The 25,759-nt window shown below is 44.4% G+C and overlaps 1 protein-coding gene across 4 annotated transcripts in view; it reads left to right on the top strand.

Annotated features, from left to right (window-relative positions):
• LOC137626346 (uncharacterized) overlaps window positions 1-25,759 on the top strand; it is a 192,779-nt gene that overhangs the window by 43,292 nt on the left and 123,728 nt on the right. For all 4 annotated transcript variants that reach the window (XR_011041024.1, XR_011041023.1, XR_011041022.1 and 1 more), the window contains one exon: window positions 3,691-3,790. Coding sequence is in view for 1 of the 4 variants with exons in the window: in XM_068357416.1 (XP_068213517.1) it covers window positions 3,691-3,790 (100 nt within the window). In the remaining 3 variants the exon portion in view is untranslated. The remainder of the gene's footprint in view (window positions 1-3,690; window positions 3,791-25,759) is intronic.

Below are 25,759 nucleotides of genomic sequence, written 5' to 3'. Positions count from 1 at the left end.
GAGTGAAGGACCACTTTCTAAACAATCATTCAGAGATACTCCATTACTGCCACGTGCAGATCCATCAAAAACAGGCCTCACCTTGGTGGTTAGGCTCCCTTCCCGTACCACAGGCCGATGAGGCAAATAAAATATAGGATACCCACCTTCCCGTTGATGGGAAGGAATTTCTTCAATAATACCCTCCTTTTCATATTCATTAAACACCTTAATATATCGTTCCTGCAGACGGGTTTTTACCTAACCTATTATAGAGACCTTCCAATCTTCTCAAAGCATGATGTTCATTATTGATCAAATCTAATTTCATATTCTCAGATTTCCATGGTAGGGCCACTTCATAGCGACCCTCTTTAAAACTTACCAAATTCTCAAATTGAACCAAGACTGGGTCAGGGTTCATCGCCTCAGAATGTAGTTCGTTGGGTTTTATGCCAACAGACTCTAGATCCCAAAATTGACTCAAACTACACTCTTGTACATTCTCAATTGCTAACAATTGTACACTTACACCAATATTACCTTCAGACCTATTAAAGGATCCGGACAAAATCCAACCAAAAATTGTCTCCTGGGCCACAAGCCCGTCATTATACATAACCTGGTTGGGGATCATCATCTTCCAATATAAATCAAGGCCTATCAACATATCAATATGTAAATTTCGATGGGATCCATACTCATCGATCAACTTAAGGTGAGAAAAAGGTTCTAAACACTTGGGTCCACTTTGGACCTAGATAACGGAGGACAAATTACATCAATCTCAGCAACCTTAAAACTATATTTGTGATCATTTGCCCCTACACTCATTATTTCATAAATACTACACAAATCTGCCTTAGAGGCTTTCCCTCCACCAAAGGCAGAAAATGATAAATACTCAGAAGTCAGCCACTTAGGCTTGACCCGTTGACCAGTTCCCTTGAAATGTAAGACCGATCAGACCCTGTATCAAACATTACAGTAGCAAATGTGATACCCTGATGGCCTACTACCCTGACTTGGGCCGTCTGCAATACACAACACCTTGAATTAACCTTGTTTTTCACCTCACAAGGTGCTACCCCCACATGGGTCACAGAATTTGACCCCTCTTGCACTCCCTCTACTACAGGGTTATTTTCACTAGCTGTTACAGAGGGTTTCGTTTCAGATCTCCGACATACAAGGGAGTTGTGATTCCCAGTCTTGCACTTTGAACACTTAGCCCAACAGGCCTTGGCATAATGGCTTTTAGATAAACACTTAAAACACAAACGCCGATTACGCACGGCTTCTTCTCTTTCTGCAAGGGGGAGCTTAGTTATACCTAAACACCTTTCACTGGGATGCAGCTTTCCACAGAATGCGCAAAACGTCTTCGAACCACTTTCTTCTGATGAAGTTTGAAGGGCAGAGGCTGAACTGGGAGTGTGCTTTTTAGTCCGTCGTTCTACACTGGGTTCCTCGGATTTTCCAAGGCTTAGTCTCTTGATAGCCTCTGCCCTCTCTCTGCCTTCCACTTCTCGTTGCAAGAACTTCAGCAATCCGTCGAGATCTCCTCTTTTCCGTCCACTACGCGACCAGTCCAACCTTATGTCATGAGGTAACAGAGCAAGGATCATGGGCACCAAGATCCGCCCGTACTGTTCACCTCCAACTCCAAGGGCCTCCAAACTGCGCACATGGCCTACTAACTCATCCTGTAATTTCCGCAAAGAGGACGTGTGAATTTCAGTCCTTGCGCTCCTAGATGAGCTAAGTTGCATTAGGGCTTGAAGGTGAGCTGATATAATGTTTTCTGGATCGCCATACCTTTCTTCTAATAACTCACAGGCTATCTTGTAATTAGCTGTTGTTTGGGTGAGGCCCTGTAGTACACCCCTAGCCTCACCCTCTAAAACAGATTGAAGATACATAAATTTGGAAACAAGAGGCATAGGCTGATCGTCCACAAGTGCCATAAATTGGTCCCAAAATGGCCGCCACTCTGTTATTTTCCCGCCAAATTTCACTAGCTGGAGTTTAGGCAATTGCACACTAAAACCCTCATTACCGACTTCACTGCCTGAATTAATATCTTCACTGGACCTATTAGCAACCAAGTTTCTGTCCTTGCCCAGCCTCTCTTAGGTAGCTGCTGCTTCAGTACGGATTTTTCTTACCTCTTGCATAAAATGGTGGTCTTCAAGTATTCTTCTCTGGAGCTCGTCAACATCCTCTATAGAATCCTGGTCTCGCTGAATTATTTCTTCCCAGTCGGCCTTCTTATTATCGTAGTCTTTTACGAGACTTGTAATTTCATGCCAGGTCGGATTACCGGCCATGGCTCTGGTCAAATCTTCTGAGGCACAACGCAGCCATATTGTTGCCTTCTCTCTCTGTAGCACTGCTCTCCTAAGTTGATTTATGTCGTTGGGGAATCCAGTAAATTCAGCCTCGCTCTCATCTGATTCCCGGGTCTGGGCACCATGTTGAATGTGGGCCATTAGCCCCTCAGTTTGAGGCATAGCCTCCTCAATTTTCTCGTAAAACTCAAAAATAAACTCCGGGAGAAAGGAAACGACCTTCTCCGTTTTCTCTTTATTCGGATTCTACCCTCTACTACAGATTCAAACAACAGCTTGGGGGAGCACGCAGGTCCCATGGTTCCTTTTTGTAGAAAACTTCACATAAAAAAATAGATAACATTGAGATACAGACAAGACAAATCCATTTAACCAGCAAATTATAATTTATCACTTTTATTCTCCTTAAAGCTTCCCCAAAGGTAAACAAAATACAAATATGTGACGAAAACGGGAGAGGGGAAGTCCCGGCTCCCATCCACTCGGGAAATTAATACAGTTTTCACAATATAATCACAATTCACATGGATTACTCTTTATAATTGTAATGACCCAATCATAATAACATATCAACCTTTCAAATAAACATATTTTTCAATAAATCAACTATTTCGATAATGTCAACAAACCTGGGTGCGTTCTCATTGGACAAACACTACACTTACCAGCGTAAACGAACGTTGGGTGCGTTTTCATAGGACAAACAAACCAACATTTAACACCAACTATTGTGACGACTGTTTAGTACCTCTAACAGTGAGGCATTTGGTGACTGAATGCCCTAATTATAATAACTTAAGGAATAGATATTTGTTTGAGGCTCGAGGTGAGGGCGGCAGGTTTATCCTTGCCAATATTCTTGGACATGGTGTATCCTACAATGCAAGTGGCATTTTTAGATTTGTTTCAGAAACAGGTCTTCTGAAAACTATTTAACTTGTATAATGACATTCAACTTTTATGGTTTTAATTGAATATTCTTCTAATTTTTATATAAAATAAATGATATCGGCGTCAATGACCTTAGATGTCAGGATGCCTGAAAACTTTAAAGCAATCAATCAATCCTAAGAGGGTTTGTATTTGTGCAGGAACAAATGACAAATTTGTAAAATAATTTGTATTTTTCCTTTCATGCAAATCTGGGGCTATTTATACAAATTGGCCTGCCACCTTGTCCCCCAATAAATCCTGCCAGAAAGCAAAAGTGGTTGCTGAGCCCAGGTGTGTGAGCGAGCGGGGTAGCTCTGATACCCCTACCCCTACCCACTAAGTAAGTGGTGGGGGTAATTATCTTCTAGGAAAAATACAAATTATTTTTACTAATATATCATATTTTCTCACATTGTATATTTTCTAGGCTGTGGAGATCGGGAACATCATGGCATGTGATATCTTTAGAAGTCATGATGTCAAGAAACTGTTGAAGAAGAGAGGAGTCTATTTGATTGGAGATTCAAGTAAGATTTTTTGTTTTATTGAATTTTAATTTTATTTTGACTTGGTTACTTTTTTATAGCAACTTGGCCCCTTCCTGTTTTTTACTTTTAATTGCAAGTTGTTCCGTAGCTGGAATACAAACCACGCTATTTAATAGGGGTATTACTTTCGGCGTAGATGAAATGACGAGCCTTTAAGATTAACGAGGGTTAACTACCCATACCGGTAGTTAGCTGGGGTAGGGGAGGGTAGGTTGCTTCCGCCCCCCTCACACACCTGTGATTGAGCTCACTTTGATTTCGGCTCGTATGGTGGCTCTTCATCTCGCCGTATATTGGCAGCCATTAAAGACTTTTTGCTTTTTCTTTTCTCTAGTGTGTTTGTGAAGTTGACTTCTGCAAGCATACGCACCTGCCATGGACTCTCCGGCCGCCCTTGTGGAACGTTTATGTCGGTGGTGGAGACAGATCCTCACACCCTTAACAGTGTGATAGTGTTAATAAGTGTAATGAGTGTAGGGAGTGGTCTTCCTCCCAGTGGGAGAGGTTTGGGCGCGGGCGGAAGTAGTTGTCCAAGTGGGATATTTCTCCTTCGAAGGTTCCTTCGAAGGGAGTAAAACCCAAGGCTTCTTCCGTCTCCCGACCCTCCTCCGAAGCTCCTACTCGTTCGGCCTCTTACGAGAGACCATCGAGTAGTAGCGTAGACCAAGTTAATGTCAGCCAACCCCAGTCCTCGAGAGATGGTGTTGCTTACCCTAGCAAAGCCCCCCCCTCCCTCTGGGGTGAGGCCTTGTCACTAACCCCTTTGTTGCAGATTTGGTCTTCCTTGGGGCTTACAGGTCCACCCTCCAAGGACTCCTTGCTACAGTTCATCTGAATGGGTGCTTCTGTTTAGCATTCATCGTCGCCACCAGAGGTATATCCTCTGGCCCTCGTTGACGTTGTAGTGTCAGAAGTGTCACACTTAATGTCATCCGACTCCTCGGCCCCTCCAGACTGTCCAGCGGTTTCTGCCAACTTAGTTTCCCCCGTTCCTGAACATCCTTCGAAGGGGAAACCAAGTCCAATGTCTGTCTCTCCTGCGAGTGTTTCTCTCCCTTGAGGGAGTTCTCTTACAAAGACTCCTCTTCGGAGGACTGCTGCGGCGCATGGTCAGCTTGCTGATCCAACGGCCCCTCAGAAGGCGCTTTCGTCAGAAAGCTCGCCCTTCACTTCGCCTTAGAGGTCTCCCTTCACCGATAGAGGCGCCTCTTTGGTTCGTCTGCTTCGTCGTCACAGCTGTCCCCTGCAGAGGACCCTGCGCTGCAGTCATGGTCCTCGACCATCGACCGTCACTGCTCCTGCTACTAGTCCTGTGACTTCGGGCCTGGACCTCTTTGCGGATCGTTCGCGAACCCTACCGGTGGCTGCTCGCCCTTACAAAGGGCACATCTCGGCTCCTGACCATCCACCCTTGAGACCTGCCAACCTTCCATCACCGTTCCTGTCACCGGTAAAGCCTCTTGAGGCTCTACCAAAGTGCGCAGCTGTGCGCCATCGCCCTGCAGCTCGCCAACCTACAGGACATCAGGGCTTACCAGCAGCTCTTCATGCACAGCCTGCGCATCAGTGCTCTGCAGCGCTTCGGCGCGCCCCTTCACCTGCTCGCCCTCATGGACGGCAGCAACTTCATGCGTCTACACACCAACGCTCTCCTGCGCGCCCTGCGCTCACGGCCCACGTTTGCCTGCGCACCCTGCGCTCACGGCCCACGTTTGCCTGCGCACCCTGCGCTCACACGCCCAGGGTCACCCATGTGCCAGCGCCCTCCTGCGCGTCCACGATCTCCTGCCTGCCCACGATCTCCTGCCTGTCTGCGCTCTCCTGCGTGCCAGCTCTTGCCCACGCGCCACCACTCGCCTGCGCGCCAATACTCTCCTGCGCGCCAGCATGCGCGCCAATATTCTCCCGCAACAGGCACGGGCGCAGGAACTACACCCGGCAAGGTCACCATCGCCTCGTTCCCCTCACCGCAAACGCATTCCTGCGCACCCTGTGGGAGAAGGGAAACAGGTACCAGCAGAGGGGTTCAGGATCCCAAAACTGCCTTCTAAGGCGGACCCACCCATTACAGTGACTCCTCGTAGGGAACCTTTGGTCCCTTTCCCTTCAGGGGATCTGTCTTGCAGTGCATCTGTCAGTCAGCAGCCTTGGTTCAGTGCCCTAGTCAGAGCTGTAACACAGGCATTCAAGCCTGTCCTGTCCGCCGCTCGTCAGAGCAGCCTATAGCTCTGGACTCACGACACGGAACCATGGCTTCCTTTACTCCTTTGAAGAGGAAAAGAGGAGTTTCCAACACGGTCACTTCCCTGAAGGTTGAGCTGACTCTGTGCAAATCATCAAAGCTAGTCCCTCCATTATCTCCCAAGGTATACTCTCCTTTCCTGTCTGATGAAGACCATCCTTCACCAAGGGAACCCCCCAGATGCTGAAACCTTGATGAGGATGGGGGGCTTAGGGATTAGCAGCTGGGCTCTAATGAACAGTGGGAACTACTTTCCCACTGAACAGTGGGAACTACTTTCCCACTGGACCTTGGTGCCCAACTGTTGATCCAACTAAATCAGTCGGCAATTTCTCTTTTCCTTTTGGTTATTTCTTTTTTCTCCCATCTCTTCCTTTTGGGATTGACATTGTTGACGACTTTGGCTTGTTCGATTATACTTTGGCTGCTGCTTTGAATTTGGCATAGTGTGGGATGGACGGCATTCCATCTCAACCTGTGCCAATTTAGACGCCATCACCCTGTAACAGATCCCATTGGGTGCAGACCAAGTCTTGAGAGTCAGGCTCCAGTGATCCGGATGTAAGTCGCCAATATTTGCCGGTAATGGGTGACGCGAGGCACTGGAGTCGCCGGTGGGAGGGGCTAACTATCCCCACTGACCAGTGTATGCCCACCTAAAAAGAGGCAGCCCCTCTCTAATAGAGGACTGGTCCCGGCTGAAGCCTCTTCTCGTGTTGGGCCACATGGGATAGGAGGACTGACATCCTCCGATAAGAGGTAGATAACCCGGCTTGTTACTTCTTTAAAAACTAACCCCCCTGTTGACGACCTGGAAACTATAAAGGACCATTCTACTAATGCTCAAAAACAAAGTAATTTGGGTGACATGGAGAATTTACGAATCCTTCATGTCACACAGATTCCCATAGAAACCAATTATGATGTGCTGTACAAATCATTTCAGTGTTATGGTCACATCAGGGAAATTAGAATGAGGCTTGAAGGGGAAAAGTGGGATTCATGTATATCATTTGATAATCATGATGAAGCATTCAATGCAATCAGTGATATTATGAATATTAAGATAAATAATTTGAACATCAAGGGTGACGAGCCATTAAAATTTAGCGAGGGTTAACTACCCATACTGCTAGTTAGCTGGGGTAGGGGAGGGTAGGTTGCTTCCGCCCCCCTCACACACTAGTGATTGAGCTCACTTTAACTTCGGCTCGGATGGTGAATGGATTGGGTTAAATTAAGTGGAGTACCTAAGGAACTAGATGTTTACAAACATGCAGATTGAATTGATAAAGATATAGAGGTAGTTGTGCCCTCCTCACAGAGAAAGCCAAAACCACCAAATTGGCTTGTTGCGCAGTCAAAGGGGAGTACAGTACTGGAAATTATTTTAGGATATGTCAATTTCTTCAAAAGAAAGTAGGTACCATCGCACCATTAGATATATCTCGGTTTGGAAAGAACTGTTTCCTCAAGTGCCAAATCAGAAACCCAATCTGTTATACTTTGCAATTTAAATACAGAGAGTGATGACATAAAACTGGATGTGAAACCCCATCTAAACTTCAGTTATGGAATGGGAGTAGTTTATAGTAGAGACTTATATGAGTTTACAGAAGAGGAGATATTGGCCATGTGTCCTTTAACTGTGTGGAAAGTGCATAAAGTCCCTGGAACGTCAATGATTATCCTGACTTTCCAGGATGCTGATGTGCCTTCCCACATTCACATAGAAAAGGAACGAATTAAAGTTTGAACTTTTAAGCAGAAGCTGCTGCAATGTTTTAATTGCTTTAGATATGGGCATCCATCTAAAGTTTGCAAGAATGATAAAATGTGTAGTACTTGCTCCAATGTTTACCATGGAGAATGTACACAAGAGGCCAATTGTATAAACTGCATTTTGAATCATAAATCTACTTATAGGAACTGCCAGGCGCCAGCAATATAAGTTGGAAGAGGCTGCTCTCAATAAATCCAGTATCGAACACATACAGTAAGTGTGGGGCATGCCAAGAGATTATTAAATAAGTCAGTAAGTTATGCAAAGGTATTGAAAACAGGAGGAAAAATGAGGCAGGAGACAGCCAACCCACCTATTACTGCCTCTATTCCCCAGAAAAGAAATTTGGCATCTTCTGATAAAATTCTAGAGGATAGGGCAAGAATATTACCCAAGGCTCACCTTTATCAAACCTTTGTCCCCCACTACAAAGTATAATAGTAACCTATCTCAGGCTATATATTTGCCTGATTTGATGGACGTTACACATAAAACCGAGTTATCAGCTGCACCTGTAGTGGGGAAAACACCAAAACCTAACAAATCGCCAACTGTCAATAAGAAAAACACCAAAGTTATGACATTAGATAGATATGATATGATTCTTGTTGATATTTCAGATTAACAGGAAAACTTTGTGAATGAATCAAAAATTCAAGTTGAGGTCCACCATCCCCCACAAGAATTAGGTAAAAAGAACACTGAAAAGGCTAATATAAAACCTAACTTTTCAAGACCCGCACTTCAGAAGCCTACAGAAAATATTGCCAAATCAAAAACTGTCAATGGGAAGACCTCATCAAAGATGTGTTCCAGAAAATAAAATATAGTTTTGTTCTCCTTTTTGTAATGGATTTGTCAGGGTTTGAGGGCCAAATATGAAGAACTTAAGCTCTTAATTCACGAGCATTCCCCTATAATTGTATGTCTACAAGAGAGCAAGCTTCAGGTTAATACCCCTTGTCCTCGCGAATATATTAGCTATAGGACACAATATGATCACCAACTAGGGAGCCATGGCGGAAGCCTTTTATATGTGCGTCAAGATGTTCCACAAATACCCTTATCTATTCGTACACCTCTGTTGCATACATTGACCTTTCAGTTGCAAGCTCTAACGGCCTCCTTGATTTTGATTGGAGGACATTAGATGATTAGCATACTAGTGATCATTCACCAATCATTATAAACACCAACAATGGTCCACCTTTACAAAGATCTCCACGATGGAATCTTGATAAGGCGCTCTGGGATAGATTTCGTGAGCTAAGTGAAATTGAAGGAAATGCAGAACTGTTTGAAAATATTAATGATGCCATAGACTTTCTGAATGGAACCCTTCACACAGCAGGAGTTAATCCAGTTCCCAAAACAACAGGGTTATTCAAACGACGACCAGTCCCCTGGTGATCTTCAGAACTAACTGCCCAGCACAGAGCCACAAGGAGGTCTTTAACCCAACTGCGCAGACACCGCACTGAGGGCAATTTGATTATATACAAGAAATGTAGAGCACAATTCCGTCGTGCCATGAAGGCAGCTAGGTGCCAGTCATGGGTGTCTTTTGTTCCCTCCATTAACAGTAGAACACCACCGTCTGTTGTGTGGAGGAAAATAAAAAAGATGGCCGGCAAATTAACCCCGAACCCACCACCAGTTTTGAAGGTGAATGGTCAGTATGTGACTGAAGCAAATGATGTCAGCAATGCCCTGACTGACCATTTTTCAAATGTATCATACAAGTGAGGAGCTCCTGGTCACCGGTGTTGAAGCAGCGAAGAAAAGAAAATTGTAAATTTTGTAACAATCATATAATTCTCCTTTTACTGAAAGAGAATTTGATTCAGCTCTTAATAATTGTAACGATACAGCCCCTGGATGCAATGGAACTCCATATGCACTGATTAAACATGTACATTTTAATACAAGTTATTTTCTGGGTCGACCTGTGACGGCCGGTGAAAAGTCCTTCTTTCTACCTTTTCTGATATAAATATTCCAAATATACAGAGAAAAATAAAAGCATGGAATGCAGAGGTTACTACCCTCGTGCGAGCACCTCGTGAGTGTCGTGTATACATCAGGGGCGTGTGAAAACCACTATTCACAGGCTGTCTTCCAATTAGATAACTCCTTCATCAAAGGGAAGGGCCGTAACAAAGACCCCAGAAACCACACTTGTACCACGCCACCGTCACCCACACAAACGCCTTCTAGGTCATCCTTCTGTTTTGGACTTGCCCGCTAAGTCGTAAATTGTTTTGCTCGGTGTTTTCGCAAGTGATTGTCGTTAATTCAACATGACTGACGCTGCTACTTCACCTTTACCAGTGTTAAGTACCATAGTTTGTTTTGACTGTTTATTTCAGTACCGGGCATTTGTTCTTTTTCCAGTAATGTGGATTTTAGTTTGGGAAGCGGTTGGCCTGCCTCGGTATCGGCAGCCATTGTGGTTTTGTTCGCTTCGGTAGTTTTTCAAGTTAATATTGCCCATCTGGTACTCTGTCATCTAGGTTATATCACTTACGTTTTATGACCAATTTTATTATCCTTATTTATTATTGTTTTTACTATGGTAATTATTTGCTAGCAAGTCCAAATTGGACCATCGAAGAATATCGATCTAGTCTTTGTTATAGTTATGTACACGCCTCAGGAAGGTGCTCGTTTTAGACTATATCCTTATGTTTATTTGTTTCGTTGTCGTTATTTTTCGTTCTTGGTTATTACAACTTTATCATTATTCTTATCATATTATTGTGTGATTTTGGTTCTTTATTATGTAACCATGAGAGCGTGAGCATAGAGTGCTCGTTTTTCTGTTACTACAGTTACGAGTTACCCTTTCTATCGTTTTCTTTATTAAGCTCGAGTAGGGGAGGTGGATTTCCCGTTTTCCATTTTATACGATCACGAGTTATTCCGGCCTCCTCCTCTTCTCCGGGTTGATGATATTACATTTGATGATATTCACGTTTTATTGATGTGGTTACTGTTAATATAGCTAGCACTATTAATAGGTTCCGTTAGTGTACGAGTCATTAATTTGGGATCGCTTTATGCCGACACCCGTAGCTCCGCCTTGAGTTATACTCCTCTATAATGGATACTCGTTGGGTGAGAACTAGTCAGATATTTGGAGTGCAACGGTGAAAGCCGGCACTCAGACTCCGGCTGCGGCCTTTCGCACACGAACCTTTGTCATGATTAATCACAATTACATTACAGTGAACCCTCGCTACTTCGCAGTTCGACCATCGCGGATTCACCACTTCGCGGGTTTTTTTCCATAACCAATATATATATATACATATCGCGGATTTTCCGGAAATTTCGAAAATACCACGAAATCTGAAGACCCCCAATTACGATATTTCGTTACCTGTAATTCCATTAATACTGTAATTAGTAATATCTGCTCTTACTGATTGTTCATTGCATTACATATGATATATAATTCAGCACAGAAAGAAATGAAACATGAAAAGAGAATGTGATCATACGATAATACAGTACTGTATACAGTACGTAGTAAAATTAAATCGAACATGAAAGGCAAATCAGATGCAGTCTTACCATATTAGAATGGTGTAAGGCTGCTGATGGCTACTACTGTACTACAAATGTAATGGATGTGCATCTTTTCCATGATTCTTTTGTATGTATACGTACGTAGTACTGCATCCAATAATATTCTTTGTTGCAAAAATCACATTTCGAATAAGCGTACGAGAGAGAGAGAGAGAGAGAGAGAGAGAGAGAGAGAGAGAGAGAGAGAGAGAGAGAGAGACATCCTACAAAATAATAAAATAACATATGTAAAGCTATTATTATTATTGTTATTATTATTATTATTGTTGTTGTTGTTAATAAAATTATTATTATTATTATCATTATTATTATTATTACTGTGCAGTATTATTATCATTATTTATTATTATTATTATTAATACTGTTCGTACGGTATGCGCGGGGTATCTTGTACTTTGAGTTGGTAACCTACGCATCATATACTGTAAGACGGGTTGTGATTGGTTCAAGCGCTGATAGATGACGAATCATAACTCAAGTTTTGTTATCTAGCCTGTGATTGGTGTTTTGCCCGGATCTCCAGCATCTAGGTTCTCGCGGGCCCGGGTCGTCCTTTTTCTCTTACGGCGTATCGCTGAGTAGACGTTCTTAAGTTTGTGAAGTTTAATCTGTGCTGTGTGCGACCTTTTTAAGTTGAACTTTTTGTTAAATCCTACTGTACAATGCCTCCCAAGCGTTCTGCTTCTACTAAGGCTGGTAGTGAGCCTAAACGCCACCGAAGGATGATGACGATTGCTGAGAAGGTTACGCTTCTCGATATGTTAAAAGACGGTAGAAGTTACGCGGCCGCAGCGCGCCATTTTGGAATCAACGAATCTACTGTTCGCTATATCAAGAAGGATGAGGCGAACATTAGAAAGACAGCTGCAATCACCTTTAGCAGATCAGCGAAGCGAGTCGTTACAACACGTAATAAAACGATCGTACGCATGGAAGGTGCTTTAGCTGTGTGGATTGCCGACTGCCGGAAGAAGAACATAGCCTTGGATACGAACACCATCCGAACAAAGGCTTTGAGCTTGTATGAGAATTTTGCTGCAAAGGAACCTCAAGACGACGATGGCAACCATGCTGAAGATGATGATGATGCAGATGATCCTCAACCAGGGACATCCACTGATTCCCAGCCTCAGAAAAAACGTTTTTCCGCCAGCAAAGGATGGTTCGCGAAGTTTCAGAAACGCTTCGCCCTGAAAAGCGTTTCCCTGCATGGCGAGGCTGCTTCGGCTGACACTGCCGCTGCTGAAACTTACGTGAACCAGACATTCAAGAATATTATCGCCGAAGGTGGATACAAGCCGGAACAAGTCTTTAATATGGATGAGACCGGCTTGTTTTGGAAGAGAATGCCGTCGCGAACTTTCCTGTTCAAAGAGGAAGCCAAAGCCTCTGGCTTTAAAGCATTCAAGGATCGCGTTACCCTCATGATGTGTGGCAATGCTGCTGGATTTTTTCTAAAGCCGGGGCTTATTTATAAGTCGAAAAATCCTCGCGCTTTGAAAAATAAAAATAAGAATCTCCTTCCCGTGTACTGGATGCATAATCAAAAAGCATGGATTACGAAGATGCTGACCTCCAACTGGTTCCATCAGTGTTTTATCCCGCAAGTCAGCAAATATCTCTTAGAGAAGGGCTTGCCATTCAAGATCCTTCTCCTTATGGATAACGCTGGTGGACATGCAACTGACCTGTCGCGTGAGGGCATTCAGGTTGAGTTCCTGCCACCCAACACCACGTCATTAATTCAACCGATGGACCAGGGGGTTATCAGGGCGTTCAAGGCCCTCTACACGAAGAATACCTTGGCGGACCTCGTTGCGTGTGTGGATGCTGCCCAAGATGATGAGGATGAAGATTTTAACTTGAAGGCGTACTGGCGGCAGTACACCATAGCCATGTGCCTGCAGAATATTCAGAAGGCACTGCAAGAGATGAAACCTGCAACCGTGAATGCGAGCTGGAAGAAGTTGTGGCCCCAGATTGTTTACGACGACGAGGGATTTACACCTGCTGAAATCCAACACTCTGCAATACGGAAATCTGTGCGGTTGGCTGCCATAATTGGAGGTGACGGGTTTGGCGACATGACGACTGAAGACGTCGACGAGTTGTTGGACTGCCATTCCCAGCCCCTAACTGACGCAGACCTCGAAGACCTGACGAAATCGGCAAGCGAAGAAGAGAGTGAAACCCAGGAAGAGACCCAAGAAAATGTCGAAGAAACGGGCTTAACATTAGAACGGCTTGCCAAGGCCTGCAACCATGCGAAGGAGTTGAAAGAAATGTTGCAAGAGTGGGACGAGGATATGGTTCGGTCGATGCAATTCTGCAACAAGGTTGATGACATAATGACTCCCTACAGGATGCTCTTAGATCGAAAAAAGAAGCAGCGGCAACAACTTCCGATCACAATGTTCTTCCAGCCTCGCAAAAAAGAGCCAGTTCCTCCTACTACTACGCCTTCGGAAGAAATTGAAGAAGTGTCCCAGGAAGAAGTTGAAGAGGTGTCCCAGGAAAAGACACCTCCGTCTGAAGAGACGTAAAATACTACTATCATTGGTTGCACAGTAGAAGACATCATCAGCTTCATCATCATCATTTCTACTGTGCAGCAAATTCATCGCCATCATCATTCAAGTTTTTCTTCAACTTCTTTCGTGGTGAGTACAGTAACAATCTTTATTTTTTACTTTAATATTCTAACATTTTAATATTTGTGCCTGTTTTAGTTTAGTACTGTATGCATTAAGTTAAAGGGAAGGTTTTAAAAGTCTGAAGAGTATACATGTTGTAACCTATCATATTTTTTTTGTTTAAAATTTACATTTACGTACGTAAAACAATCTCTCTCTCTCTCTCTCTCTCTCTCTCAGCGGAAGCAGCCTCGCCATGCAGGGAAACGCTTTTCAGGGCGAAGCGTTTCTGAAACTTCGCGAACCATCCTTTGCTGGTGGAAAAACGTTGTTTCTGACGCTGGGAATCAGTGGATGTCCCTGGTTGAGGTTCATCTACATCATCATCTTCTTCAGCATGGTCGCCATCGTCGTCTTGAGGTTCCTTTGCCGCAAAATTCTCATACAAGCTCAAAGCCTTGGTTCGGATGGTGTTCGTATCCAAGGCTATGTTCTTCTTCCGGCAGTCGGCAATCCACACAGCTAAAGCACCTTCCATGTGTACGATCGTTTTATTACGCGTGGTAACGACTCGCTTCGCTGATCTGCTAAAGGTGATTGCAGCCGTCTTTCTAATGTTCGCCTCGTCCTTCTTGATATAGCGAACGGTGGATTCATTGATTCCAAAAGGCGGGCTGCGGACGCAAAATTTCTACCGTCTTTTAACATATCGAGAAGCGTCACCTTCTCAGCAATCGTCATCATCCTTCGGTGGCGTTTAGGCTCGCTACCAGCCTTAGTAGAAGCAGAACGCTTGGGAGCCATTGTACAGTAGGGTTTAACAGAAAGTTCAACAAAAAGTTCAACTTAGAACAGTCACGCACAGCACAGATTAAAGTTGACAATAACTTAGCAACATCTACACAGCGATACGGCGGGAGACAAAGTGACCGCGGAAAGATGCTGCGGGCTGGAGAAGCGGTCAAAACACCAATCACAGGCTAGATTACAAAACTTGGGTTCTGATTTGTCATTTATCAGCGCTTGAACCAATCACAACCCGTCTTATATGCTACGTAGGTTACCAATTCAAAGTACAAGATACCCTGCGTACAGTATACTGTACAGTAATAATAATAATAATAATAATAATAATAAATAATGATACTGTAATAGTAATAATAATAATAATAATAATAACAATAATAATTTTAATAACAACAACAACAACAACAACAATAATAATAATGATAATAGAAATAATAATAATAGCTTTATGTACGCTATTTAACGCTTTTGTTGTAGGATGTGTCTCTCTCTCTTATCTCTCTCTCTCTCTCTCTCTCTCTCTCTCTCTCTCTCTGTACGCTTATTCGAGATGTGATTTTTGTAACAAAGAATGCAGTACTACGTACGTATACATAAAAAAGATTCATGGAAAAGAAGCACATCCATTACATTAGTACAGTAGTAGCCAACAGCAGCCTTACACCATTCTAATATGGTATGACTGCATCTGATTTGCGTTTCATGTTCCATTTAATTTTACTACGTACTGTATACAGTACTGAATTATCGTATGATCACATTCTCTTTTCGTGTTTTATTTCTTTCTGTGCTGAATTATATGTCATATGTAATGCAATGAACAATCAGTAAGAGCAGATATTACTAATTACAGTATTAATGGAATTACAGGTAACAAAATATCGTATTTGGGGTCTTCAGATATCGCGGTATTTTCGAAATTTCCGGAAAATCCGTGATATGTATATATATATATATATGGGCTATGAAAAAAATCCGCGAAGTGGTGAATCCGCGATGGTCGAACCGCGAAGTAGCGAGGGTTCACTGTACTTGCGTAGTTATACGCATGGCACATGTGTAAGTATTTTATGCTTCTTTCACCTTGATACTTAGAACAGTCCATAGTGTCACTACAGTGATACTTCATTAAACATATCGCTTCATAGGGAGGGATCATGTACACCCTTCACTAAAAGTCCCGATTAGTGCACTGTTCTTCGCAGTATTCAAGCGGCAGGTTTTAGTACACTACCTGCTGCCAACACGAAATGCTTAATCTCTTGCACTTGCTTCGCGTAGTGTTTGAAGAAAACCCTGGATGACTTCCATCAAGTATACGAGCGAAGGCTTTCAAAATTCATATTTTGAAGGAAATTTAGAGACGAAGCAATTTTTCTCGGATCATGACCTGCGGGTGTGCTGTCTGGATCCGCTCTGCGAATGAAATTGGTGATCTTCGCCCTTAATTGTTTCAAAGTCAATGTCGAACCTGAGGTTTGTCCCCTAAAAGCTGTCCTCCCGTAAAGTCTGAAGTTCTACGAAGATAGACCTTGAGGCATTCTACTGGACATAGAGACGCATCTTCCTTCAGAGGGCAGATTCTCCAGGGACCCCGCCTTTCGGTGGGGAGCTCATTCTTAGCGAGAAACGTTGGGTCAGGAAAGAGATTCAGTTCTCCGCACTCTGTGAACTGAATATGGCCCTCGTCCCTCGAAAGGGCCACTATTTCGCTAACTCTGGCTCCTGAGGCTAGTGCAAATAAGAATATAACTTTCTGGGTCAGATCCTTCGTAGAGCAGTCTTCATTGTTCAGGGTTGAGGCTAAATGAAGAACCTTATCAAAGGACCAAGAAATGGGCCTCAGGGGTGCTGCAGGTCTAAGCTGAGTGCAGGCCTTAGGGATCTTATTGAAGATTTCATTAGGGAAGTCCATCTGGAAGGCATATAGCAAGGGTCTAGTCAAGGCAGATTTACACATAGAGATTGTGTTGGCTGCTAAACCTTGTTCATGGAGATGAATAAAGAATGATAAACAGAAATCTGTCGTGATTTCTTTTGGTTTCTTTGCCTTGACGAAGGCAACCCATTTCTTCCAGGAAGACTCGTATTGTCTTCTGGTATATTTCGACTTATATCCTTCTAAAAAATTGATACCGTCCTTCGAAATCCCGAACCTTTTCTTGACGGCTAAGGCGAGAAAATCATGAGATGAAGGTTTCGGGTTTTCTGTGATGAAGCGGAGACAGTCAACTTCTGCATTTGCAGAGTCAGAACTGGATCCGGCAATGGGATCGGCTTTAGTCGCAGTTCCGTTATCAGAGGGAACCAGATGCTGTTGGGCCACTTGTGAGCCACTATCACTGCTGTTCCCTGAAAGGATCTCAGTTTGTTGAGTACCTTCAGCAGGAGGCTGGTTGGAGGGAACAGGTAAATCCTGGACCATCTGTTCCAATCTAGGGACATTGCGTCTATTGCTTCCGCTAGAGGATCCTCGTATGGGGCTACATACCGGGGTAGCTTCTTGTTGTCGCTCGTTGCGAAGAGATCTATCTGCAGTCCTGGGACTTTGTGTAAGATGAAGGAGAATGATCTTGCGTCTAGGGACCATTCTGACTCTGTCGGGGTGAGCCTGGATAGAGCGTCTGCCGTCACATTGCAGAACCCTTGAAGGTGAACTGCTGATAAGTGCCATCTCTTCTCATCCGCCAGGCGGAAGATGGCCAACATCACTTGGTTGATTTGGGGCGATCTCGAACCTTGTCGGTTTAGACATCTCATTATCACTTCGCTGTCCAGGACCAGTCGGATGTGGATCGAGCAGCGAAGCTTCAGTTTCTTCAGCGATAGAAAAACTGCCATGGCTTCCAGAATGTTGATGTGGAAGGTCTTGAAGAGGGAGGACCAGGTTCCTTGGACTTTCCGTTGGTGAGGGTGGCCACCCCATCCTTCCTTTGAGGCATCCGTGTGAACGGTGACCGAGGGTGGAGGTGGTTGGAAGGGTACCTTCTTCTTTAGGTACTTGGCCTCCGACCATGGCTTGAGAAGTGATCGCAGTCGAGTTGGTATCGGTCTTGTTAGATCTCTTTGAGCGTTTGATGCGTATCTTCTCCAGACTCCTGATGCATCTTTTAATTGTGCTCTCAGCACTGGGTCTGTCACTGAGGCAAACTGGAGCGAACCCAGTACCCTCTCTTGTTGCCGTCTTGATATCCTGTCGGATTGTAGAAGTCTCTTGACAGATCCCGCTATCTCTCTCCTCTTCTTTGATGGAAGGGAGAGGCGGTGTGACTGTAAGTTCCAATGAACTCCCAGCCATTGGAACTTTTGAGCTGGAGATAGTCGAGACTTTTCCAAGTTGATCTTGAATCCTAAATGTTCCAGGAACTGGATCACTTCCTTGGAGGCTTGCGTGCATTCTGCTTCAGATGCTGCCCACACCAGCCAGTCATCCAGGTAGGCAATCACATGAACTCCCTTTAGGCTTAGTTGACAAATGACTGCATTTGCAAGCTTTGTGAATACCCTTGGGGCCATGTTTAGTCCAAAGGGCATGGCTCTGAAGACTTATTGTCTCTTTTGCAGCTTGAATCCTAGGTAGGAGGAAACTTGTCGATTGATTGGGAAATGCCAATATGCGTCCGCCATGTCTATGGAGACTGTGTATGCCTGTTTGGGCAGTAGGTTCCTTATGTGTTGAATAGTAAGCATCCTGAACTTGTGGTTCACTATGAACTTGTTGAGTGGTGACAAGTCCAGAATGACTAGAGTTTTTCCGAGTCTTTCTTCGGAACACAAAACAGCCTTCCCTGGAACTTGACGGACTTTGCTCTCCAGAATGGGAGTTGAGTGTTGGAAGAATTGAGGGAAAGCTGGTGGAGTTATGTTCCAGCTCCAACCCAGTCCGTTTTGGATCAGGCTGTGGGCCGAGGGGTCGAAGGTCCAACGATCCCGGAAAGAGAAAAGTCTCCCTCCTACCGGAAGCATCTCACTTAGAGTGCTGGTTGGAGGACTTGCCTCCTTGGCCACGTCCACCCTTGTTGCCCCTGCCTCTTGAGGGGCATCTAGAGGAGCTTCGAAAGGAACCTTGAGACTTCGGCCGAAAGGTCGTGGATTGTCTTTCAAAGGCTGGGGTAAAAACAGGCGACTGTGCCTCTAGTTGCTGGGGTACCAATTGGCACGTGGTGGGTGGTTGTGCTACCGTCTGGGACACTGTGGCCACGGGAAGTTGTTGTTGTCTAGGTGGGCGAGAGGGCGCTCTTGGTCTCTTAGTCTTCTTTTGGGTTGAGGACCCTCATCTGGTGAAGACTTTCTCTTTGTCGACAAACCCCACTTTTGGAGAAGATTTCTATTCTCTGTGGCAACTTTGTCGACAACCTCTTTGACCACTTCACTTGGGAAGAGGTTTTTTCCCCAGATGTTGGAAGATATCAACTTCCTTGGTTCGTGCCTCACCGCAGCCGAGGCGAACAAGAACTCTCTACAAGCCCGTCTGGCTTTGATAAAGTTGTACAGGTCTTTGGTGACTGTTGCCAGGTGAGCCTTGGTAAAGACCATGTACATGTCTGAGGTTGGGGAGACGCTTGCCATCGTTTCCAGTCCAGTCTGAAGAGACATTGAGGCAGCAAGTCTTTCCTTCGTTTCCTGCTCCCTGTGCATGTGGAAGTCTGACAACTTAGGGAGGTCTTCTCCGAACCGACGCCCGGCAATGTCGGCCTCCAATATCCCGACTAAGAAGGTACTAAAAACGTCCCACCAGTTAGCATCGTTTGATGGTAGGGCAAGGGAGAACGGCCTACACTCTTCGAGTGTGGGGCAAGGTTTTCCCGCCTCGACTGCCTTTAAGGTCGCCTTAAACCCTTTTTCCATAAAGGGGGAGGCACGGGTAGAAGAAGCAACGAAGGATGGGTGCTTCTTACTCAGAGCCGGCACTTTGGAGCTAGTGAAGGCTCTCTCCTTCAGCGTGCTTGTAAACAAGGCCTGAGCCTTGGGGAGGTCTAGGATTATGACCTCTTTCGGCTCTGTCTCCTCTTTCGAAGGAGGTTCCGTCCTCAGACGAACGTAGCAGTCAGGGTAGGCCCCTTTACCGGGCCAGAATTCCACGTCTTCCACTGGGACTGTGCCCAGCTTGTCGTAGAGGAAGATCTTACCTCCTGACATGGGCATGTGCTCAGCATGCCTCCATGGGTTTACGTCCGAGAAAGCGGGAAGGTCCTTAACGTTTAGCTTCTTCGGAGCTATACGAGAAGCTACGAGTTGGTGCATCTCTGACCGAAGCGCAGCTTCTTTCTCGGTTGACTGCTTCTTCATATCCTGAAACATAGACAGGATAGAAGTTAACGTTTGGCTTATGTCAGCCAATTGAGGAGCAGAGGAGGTCGAGGGGACGGGCTCTGCCACCGGAGCTGATGACACCGAAATTATTTCGGTTCCTTCGTCGTCGGTCTCAGGAGCCAACACAGACTCTTGCTCCTGGTCTTCGGCTAGAAGACTACGTTCAATGTCTTCTGAAACAACTGGCATGTTGTCTTCTAGCTGGATGTCCTTCATGGCATCCGATACATCAAATTCTACCGGAATCTGGATGAGGGGGATTACTGCATCCGAAGATGCCCTAGGGAAAAGACAGGCCCTCATCTTTTCGTTAGGAAGGTATGGTCCGGTGGTATTCTTCTGAAAATCCCTGACCCATTTACACAGCTTCTCTCTTGCTGCATCCCTTGACTCAGTCGACTTTTGATCACCAAAAGCCTCAGTAACCAGATTGGAACAAATGTCACATACCTGGGGGTTCCAATACTTCAGAGAACCTGACGTCTTTGCGCAGCGCGCGTGCGTCCTGCACAGTCCATGGCCGCAGATGTTCTTGCTGCGGACATTACAGAAGTGATTTCCACACTTGCGATGGTCCTCCTGTAAAGAAAGGAAAGGCAGATGAGTATTAGGTGAATTATCTCACAAAATTCATTATACAATGTTATGTATATATTTAGCTTAGGATAGGTAAGCTAGAAAGGAAGAAGGAAAGACACCTACGTGTGTTTCCTGTTCAGCCAATTGCTATGACCTCCCTCAGAATTGAATTTCGGGGTATTTCTAAAGATAGAAATATTATTAGAAGACCTTTATCCTTCAGGATATATAGAGGTGTAACTTAACAGAGTCTTCTGGAATTCAATATTGGAGATTAAATGTAGTGATCACTCTAAATTAAAGAAAGAACTCACTCTTTATATCAAGTGGCCTCACAATAGGCTGCCCATGAAACACAGTGTTGGTTAGAAAATGTATGGGCTACCGTACAAACTATACAGTGGTTTTCTTATTGCAGTATGATCTATATCGCAATTATACTGACCACTGCACAGTCCTATACTGTAGAACCTGTCGGCATACGCCGGCATGTTAGTTCCTGGGTTTAAGTTAGAAGCTGTACTGCCTTCTAGTGGTAGTAGGCGGCAGACCGCCGGCTATTGTAGGTCACCGGCTGCCGGGAGGCCGCCGACATTCGGCGGTCTCCGTCAGCCGGCGGCGAGAGATATGTCGTCAGACAATCTTTCGACCGGCTGCCGGCAGTCGTCATAGCTGCCGGCAGGCGGCCGATGGGTCGCCGACCGTCGGCAACCCATAACAGGGCAGTACAATCTGTCAGCAGTCTGCAGTCCAGCCGGCTGCCGGCGGCCATGAGACCCAGGATACTAGTGGTAAGAGAGGGAGAAAGCATGGATTTTTGGGCGTGTAAAGGCTCACCCTTACTGCCCTCCATCTGGAATGAGGGTTCATAAGGAAAGGGGGAAATGTCACATTCAGGCTTCCATCCAACCACAACCCCACCGATCTCTGCCGGCAGGGCTATGGAAGGCAGACCAAATGAGGACTGAAGAACACTCGATAGGGGTGGGGAATCTCAGCCGGCAGCCGATAGAGAACCCGAGCCAATCCCACAACCTACCGACACTAAGGTCGATTGTAGGATGATGGCCAAAGGTATGTGAAGGCTAGGCCATCACTAAAGGACAGTGAGGGGAGGGGTGAGGGTCCTGTAGGGTGAGGGAGGAACCGACAGGTTCTACCTCGCCTAACAAGACTCCGTTCCAGTATTAGAACTATCCCAAGGGGCCTGGGAATTCGATTCCTTAGCCTAGGGTTAGCCCAATACAGAATGAGATTGGCAGCAGCCTCGCTGCTGTCTCGGACAGTAGGAACAGAGTCTAGTGTCGGAGTCCCCCAAGCAATAGAAGAATTCTATTCTTCAGCTTAGGTTCTGCCAGCACAGGACTATCTGCTAGGCCACAGGGAGGAGGCATCATATCATATATAATGCCTTCAGGTGAGGCCTAGGGAGGTCTAGCCTCCTGTGTCGGTAGCCTAACCTGACCTGCGAATTCAATTCACCTAGCTAGTTGGCAACCGACCACAGACGGAATACTCGGATGTTCTGACCCAAAACCAAAACCGGGATCTGCGGTTAAGGGAAGGGGCAGAAACACCCTAGCCTAGATTTACCCGAATGAAATTCAAGGCAAAGCTGACTAGGGTTCAGCCTAGGCTAACTCAGAGGGAGAAGAGATTGCATTTAAATTTCCTAGGGAGATAGTATCACTTATAAAAAACTAGGAGGTATCAGTCTCCACTTAAATAAGGCGATACAAGAGCAATCGGGGACATGTATGAAAGTATACTAAAGCCCCTAGGCTAGTAGCCTAGGAGCGGTGAAAATCGATTACCTAAATCACCGAAACACACTCGTATACTATCTTTGGAAGAGGAAAATTTATGCAGTAATATCTTATATGTATAAAATATTGCCTAAAGCTTCAATTAATTATCACACTAGGAAAACTATATCATGCATGAAGGTAAAGGCTAGACGCCTAGGCTAGGAAGCCTAGCGTAAGTGAGGATCGGTTACCTAAATCGCGAAACCACGATACTATCGGCATATTAAATTTCCTAGCTAAAAAGGCTAAATAGCTAAATTTATTAAAGTGAAATATACCGGGAAGGTCGTTCTGGCTGACTAAATGACACGTGCATAGCGAACGCCAGCGTCCATGACGCCTCCGGTTAGGCAACAGCTCTTGTTACGTTAATTAAACCTTGAATCGAGGAAAAAACTGGCAAGAGCTAAGATTTATACAAATTAAAGATAATACTCAACTTTCCAGAGGCAGATGAGGCTGAAGAAAGCATCATATCAGCAAAGTAATCCAAAAATTAGTGAGAGAGCACTGGGAAACACCGAGTTAGTAATGCTACAACAGAAGGAATGATAAGATGGCGCCCGTACGTGACATTATACTGGTACTCAACAGTAGGAGTAGAGCGAGCGATGCCTTGATAACGGCTCTCCTCCAATTCTGGCCACTTTCCCCTCTCGAAGCGGAAACGCTATTAGGGGTGTAGATAGCTATGTGGCGTGTCAAGAATACGTCCTCTGATATTACCCTCTTAATGAGAGAATGCCTTGATGAAGTCATTGAGCTTCAGCACGGCATTTCATTCCCGTGCTGAAACTTGGTGACGGGCAAGAGGGCTCTCGAACTTGGGGAAATTGCTCCCCCAGTTCGAATCTAAATTTCTCTCTTTCACCTTTTTCTTTTTCTCAATATTACTTCGATCTTATCCTAATTTCATAAACTTTCTTTAGTCTTGCTTTCCAAACTCTGAGAAAAATTTCCCTCATTATATATGTGTATATATTATGTACATATATATTTATTATTTTTTTTTTTTTTTTCTCCTATGGCTTTGATGTTTTTACATCCATTTTAGCCCCGGCGGGGATGTTCATACATCCTTTATTGCTGCCTGCTTTGATGAGTGGGAGGAGGTATCACGGTTGGGAGATGTTTGCATTCAAAGCTATATGTGAGAGTATTGGATGATTTCAGCCATCCCGAAGATGGTTTGGACCTTTTTGGCGGATTCTCAAGTGTTGGGTCTTCGGAATCCAGGGGGATCCAATACTTGGGGTAGGACTCTCGGCTTTTGGCCGGAAGCCCGTCATTATAGATATGGGGAGGATGATTCCATAATTTCTTGGTCTCAATCCTAACAGGCGGGTTCAGCTTACACCTGTGCCTCTATATCTGTTTTGATGCTATCCTTCGGGTAGGGTATGGAGTGGACCATCTGGGAAGTATACTCTCATTGTGCCGATAGTGGAGAGTGCAAATTTCCTTTCCGACGTGTGATGGCCTAACATTCTCGAGCAGGTACATCAAACTTACCCTTTTCTCTCTCTTTCATCTAATGGATTCTTTAAGGAACGAACCCCCATCCCCTGGATACGCTGACTCTCCCCCGGCACTGTTGACGACCTCTGCTAATGTGATAAGGGAAAGCTCTGTTGATGACCTCGGAACGGGAAAGGACCATTCTACTGATATTTCTAAATCGAGTAATTTGGGTAACACGAGGAAACTTCGAATCCTCTATGTTACACAAATTTCAATAGACAAAAATTATGATGATCTATACAAAGCATTTGAATGCTATGGATGCATAAAAGAAATAAGGATGAAACTTGAAGCTGAAACTTGGGATTCATGGATATCTTATAGTAGTTATGACGAAGCATTTAGTGCAATAAGCAACTTGAATAATATTAAAATTAATAACTTGAATGTCGCGGCTGCTCTCTGCGATAAGGTACCAAAAGATTTGGATGTGTACAGGCCTGCCGATTGGTTGGAAAAAAGACACAGATTTGGTTATGCCATCCCAGAGAAATCCAAAACCACCGATGTGGCTTATAGCTGAATCAAAAGGGGTTACAGGGAATTATTTTAAAATATGCAAATTGATTCAGAAAAAAGTAGGAACTATTGCACCAGGCGATATATCTCGTTTCGGAAAAAATAGTTTCCTTATCCATGCCAAATCCAGTACACATCCGGTAATATTGTCCAATATGAAAATAAGTAATGATGACATTAAGTTAGATGTCAAACCCCACCTAAATTTTAGCTACGGAAGGGGCGTAGTTTTTAACAGAGAGCTATATGATTTTACAGAGGAGGAGATACTGGCCATGTGTCCATTAAATGTATGGAAAGTTCATAAAGTCCCAGGTACATCAATGATAATCCTTACGTTCCAGGATGCTGATGTACCTTTTCATATTATTATCGAGAACGAAAGGATTAAAGTAAGACCCTTCAAGCAGAAGCCATTGCAATGCTAATTTGGGCACCCGTCCAAAGTTTGCAAAAATGAGAAGATGTGTGGTATTTGCTACAAATCTTACCATGGAGAGTGTGCACGTGGAGCCAGGTGTTTAAATTGCAGCTCGAATCACAAATCCACAGACAAGAGCTGCGAGCTATATAAGTTGGAGGAAGCTGCCCTCAACAAATCAAACTTAGAACATATAAGTGTGACCCATGCCAAAAGACTTTTAAATAAATCAAATACATATGCTAAGGCATTAAAATCAAACCAACCTAGCGCTGCCAATAGCTCAAAAAAAAGTATACTATCTGACAAAATGTCAAATAACGAGGTAACCATATTACCTCCTGAGGCTTTACCACGGTGTATTAACACTAGGTCATTGCCCATTGCTGTAGAGCCTTCAGCCGCCATTACAAAAAGTAATACAAACCTCTCCCAGGCCATGTCCTTGCCTGATCTGATGGAGGTTCCACTTAAGACTAACTTACCTGATGCACCTGTTGTGGGAAAGGTGCAAAAACCTCGAATCCCACCATCTATTAATCGTAAAAGAGAGAGACCTCCATCTCTCTCTCCACCTTCCATTAGAAACGTTAAGGTTATGACATCAAATAAATTTGATGTTTTGTCTGTTGATGTTTCTAATGAACCAGAAGATGAACTAAATAAATCAGAAATTCAAGTTGAGGTCTACCATCCACCTCAACAAATAGATAAAAAGAATACAAAGAAAA

Source organism: Palaemon carinicauda, chromosome 33 (genome assembly GCF_036898095.1).
Source record: "Palaemon carinicauda isolate YSFRI2023 chromosome 33, ASM3689809v2, whole genome shotgun sequence".
Taxonomy (NCBI): domain Eukaryota; kingdom Metazoa; phylum Arthropoda; class Malacostraca; order Decapoda; family Palaemonidae; genus Palaemon; species Palaemon carinicauda.
This window is presented reverse-complemented; position numbering and strand designations above follow the sequence as displayed.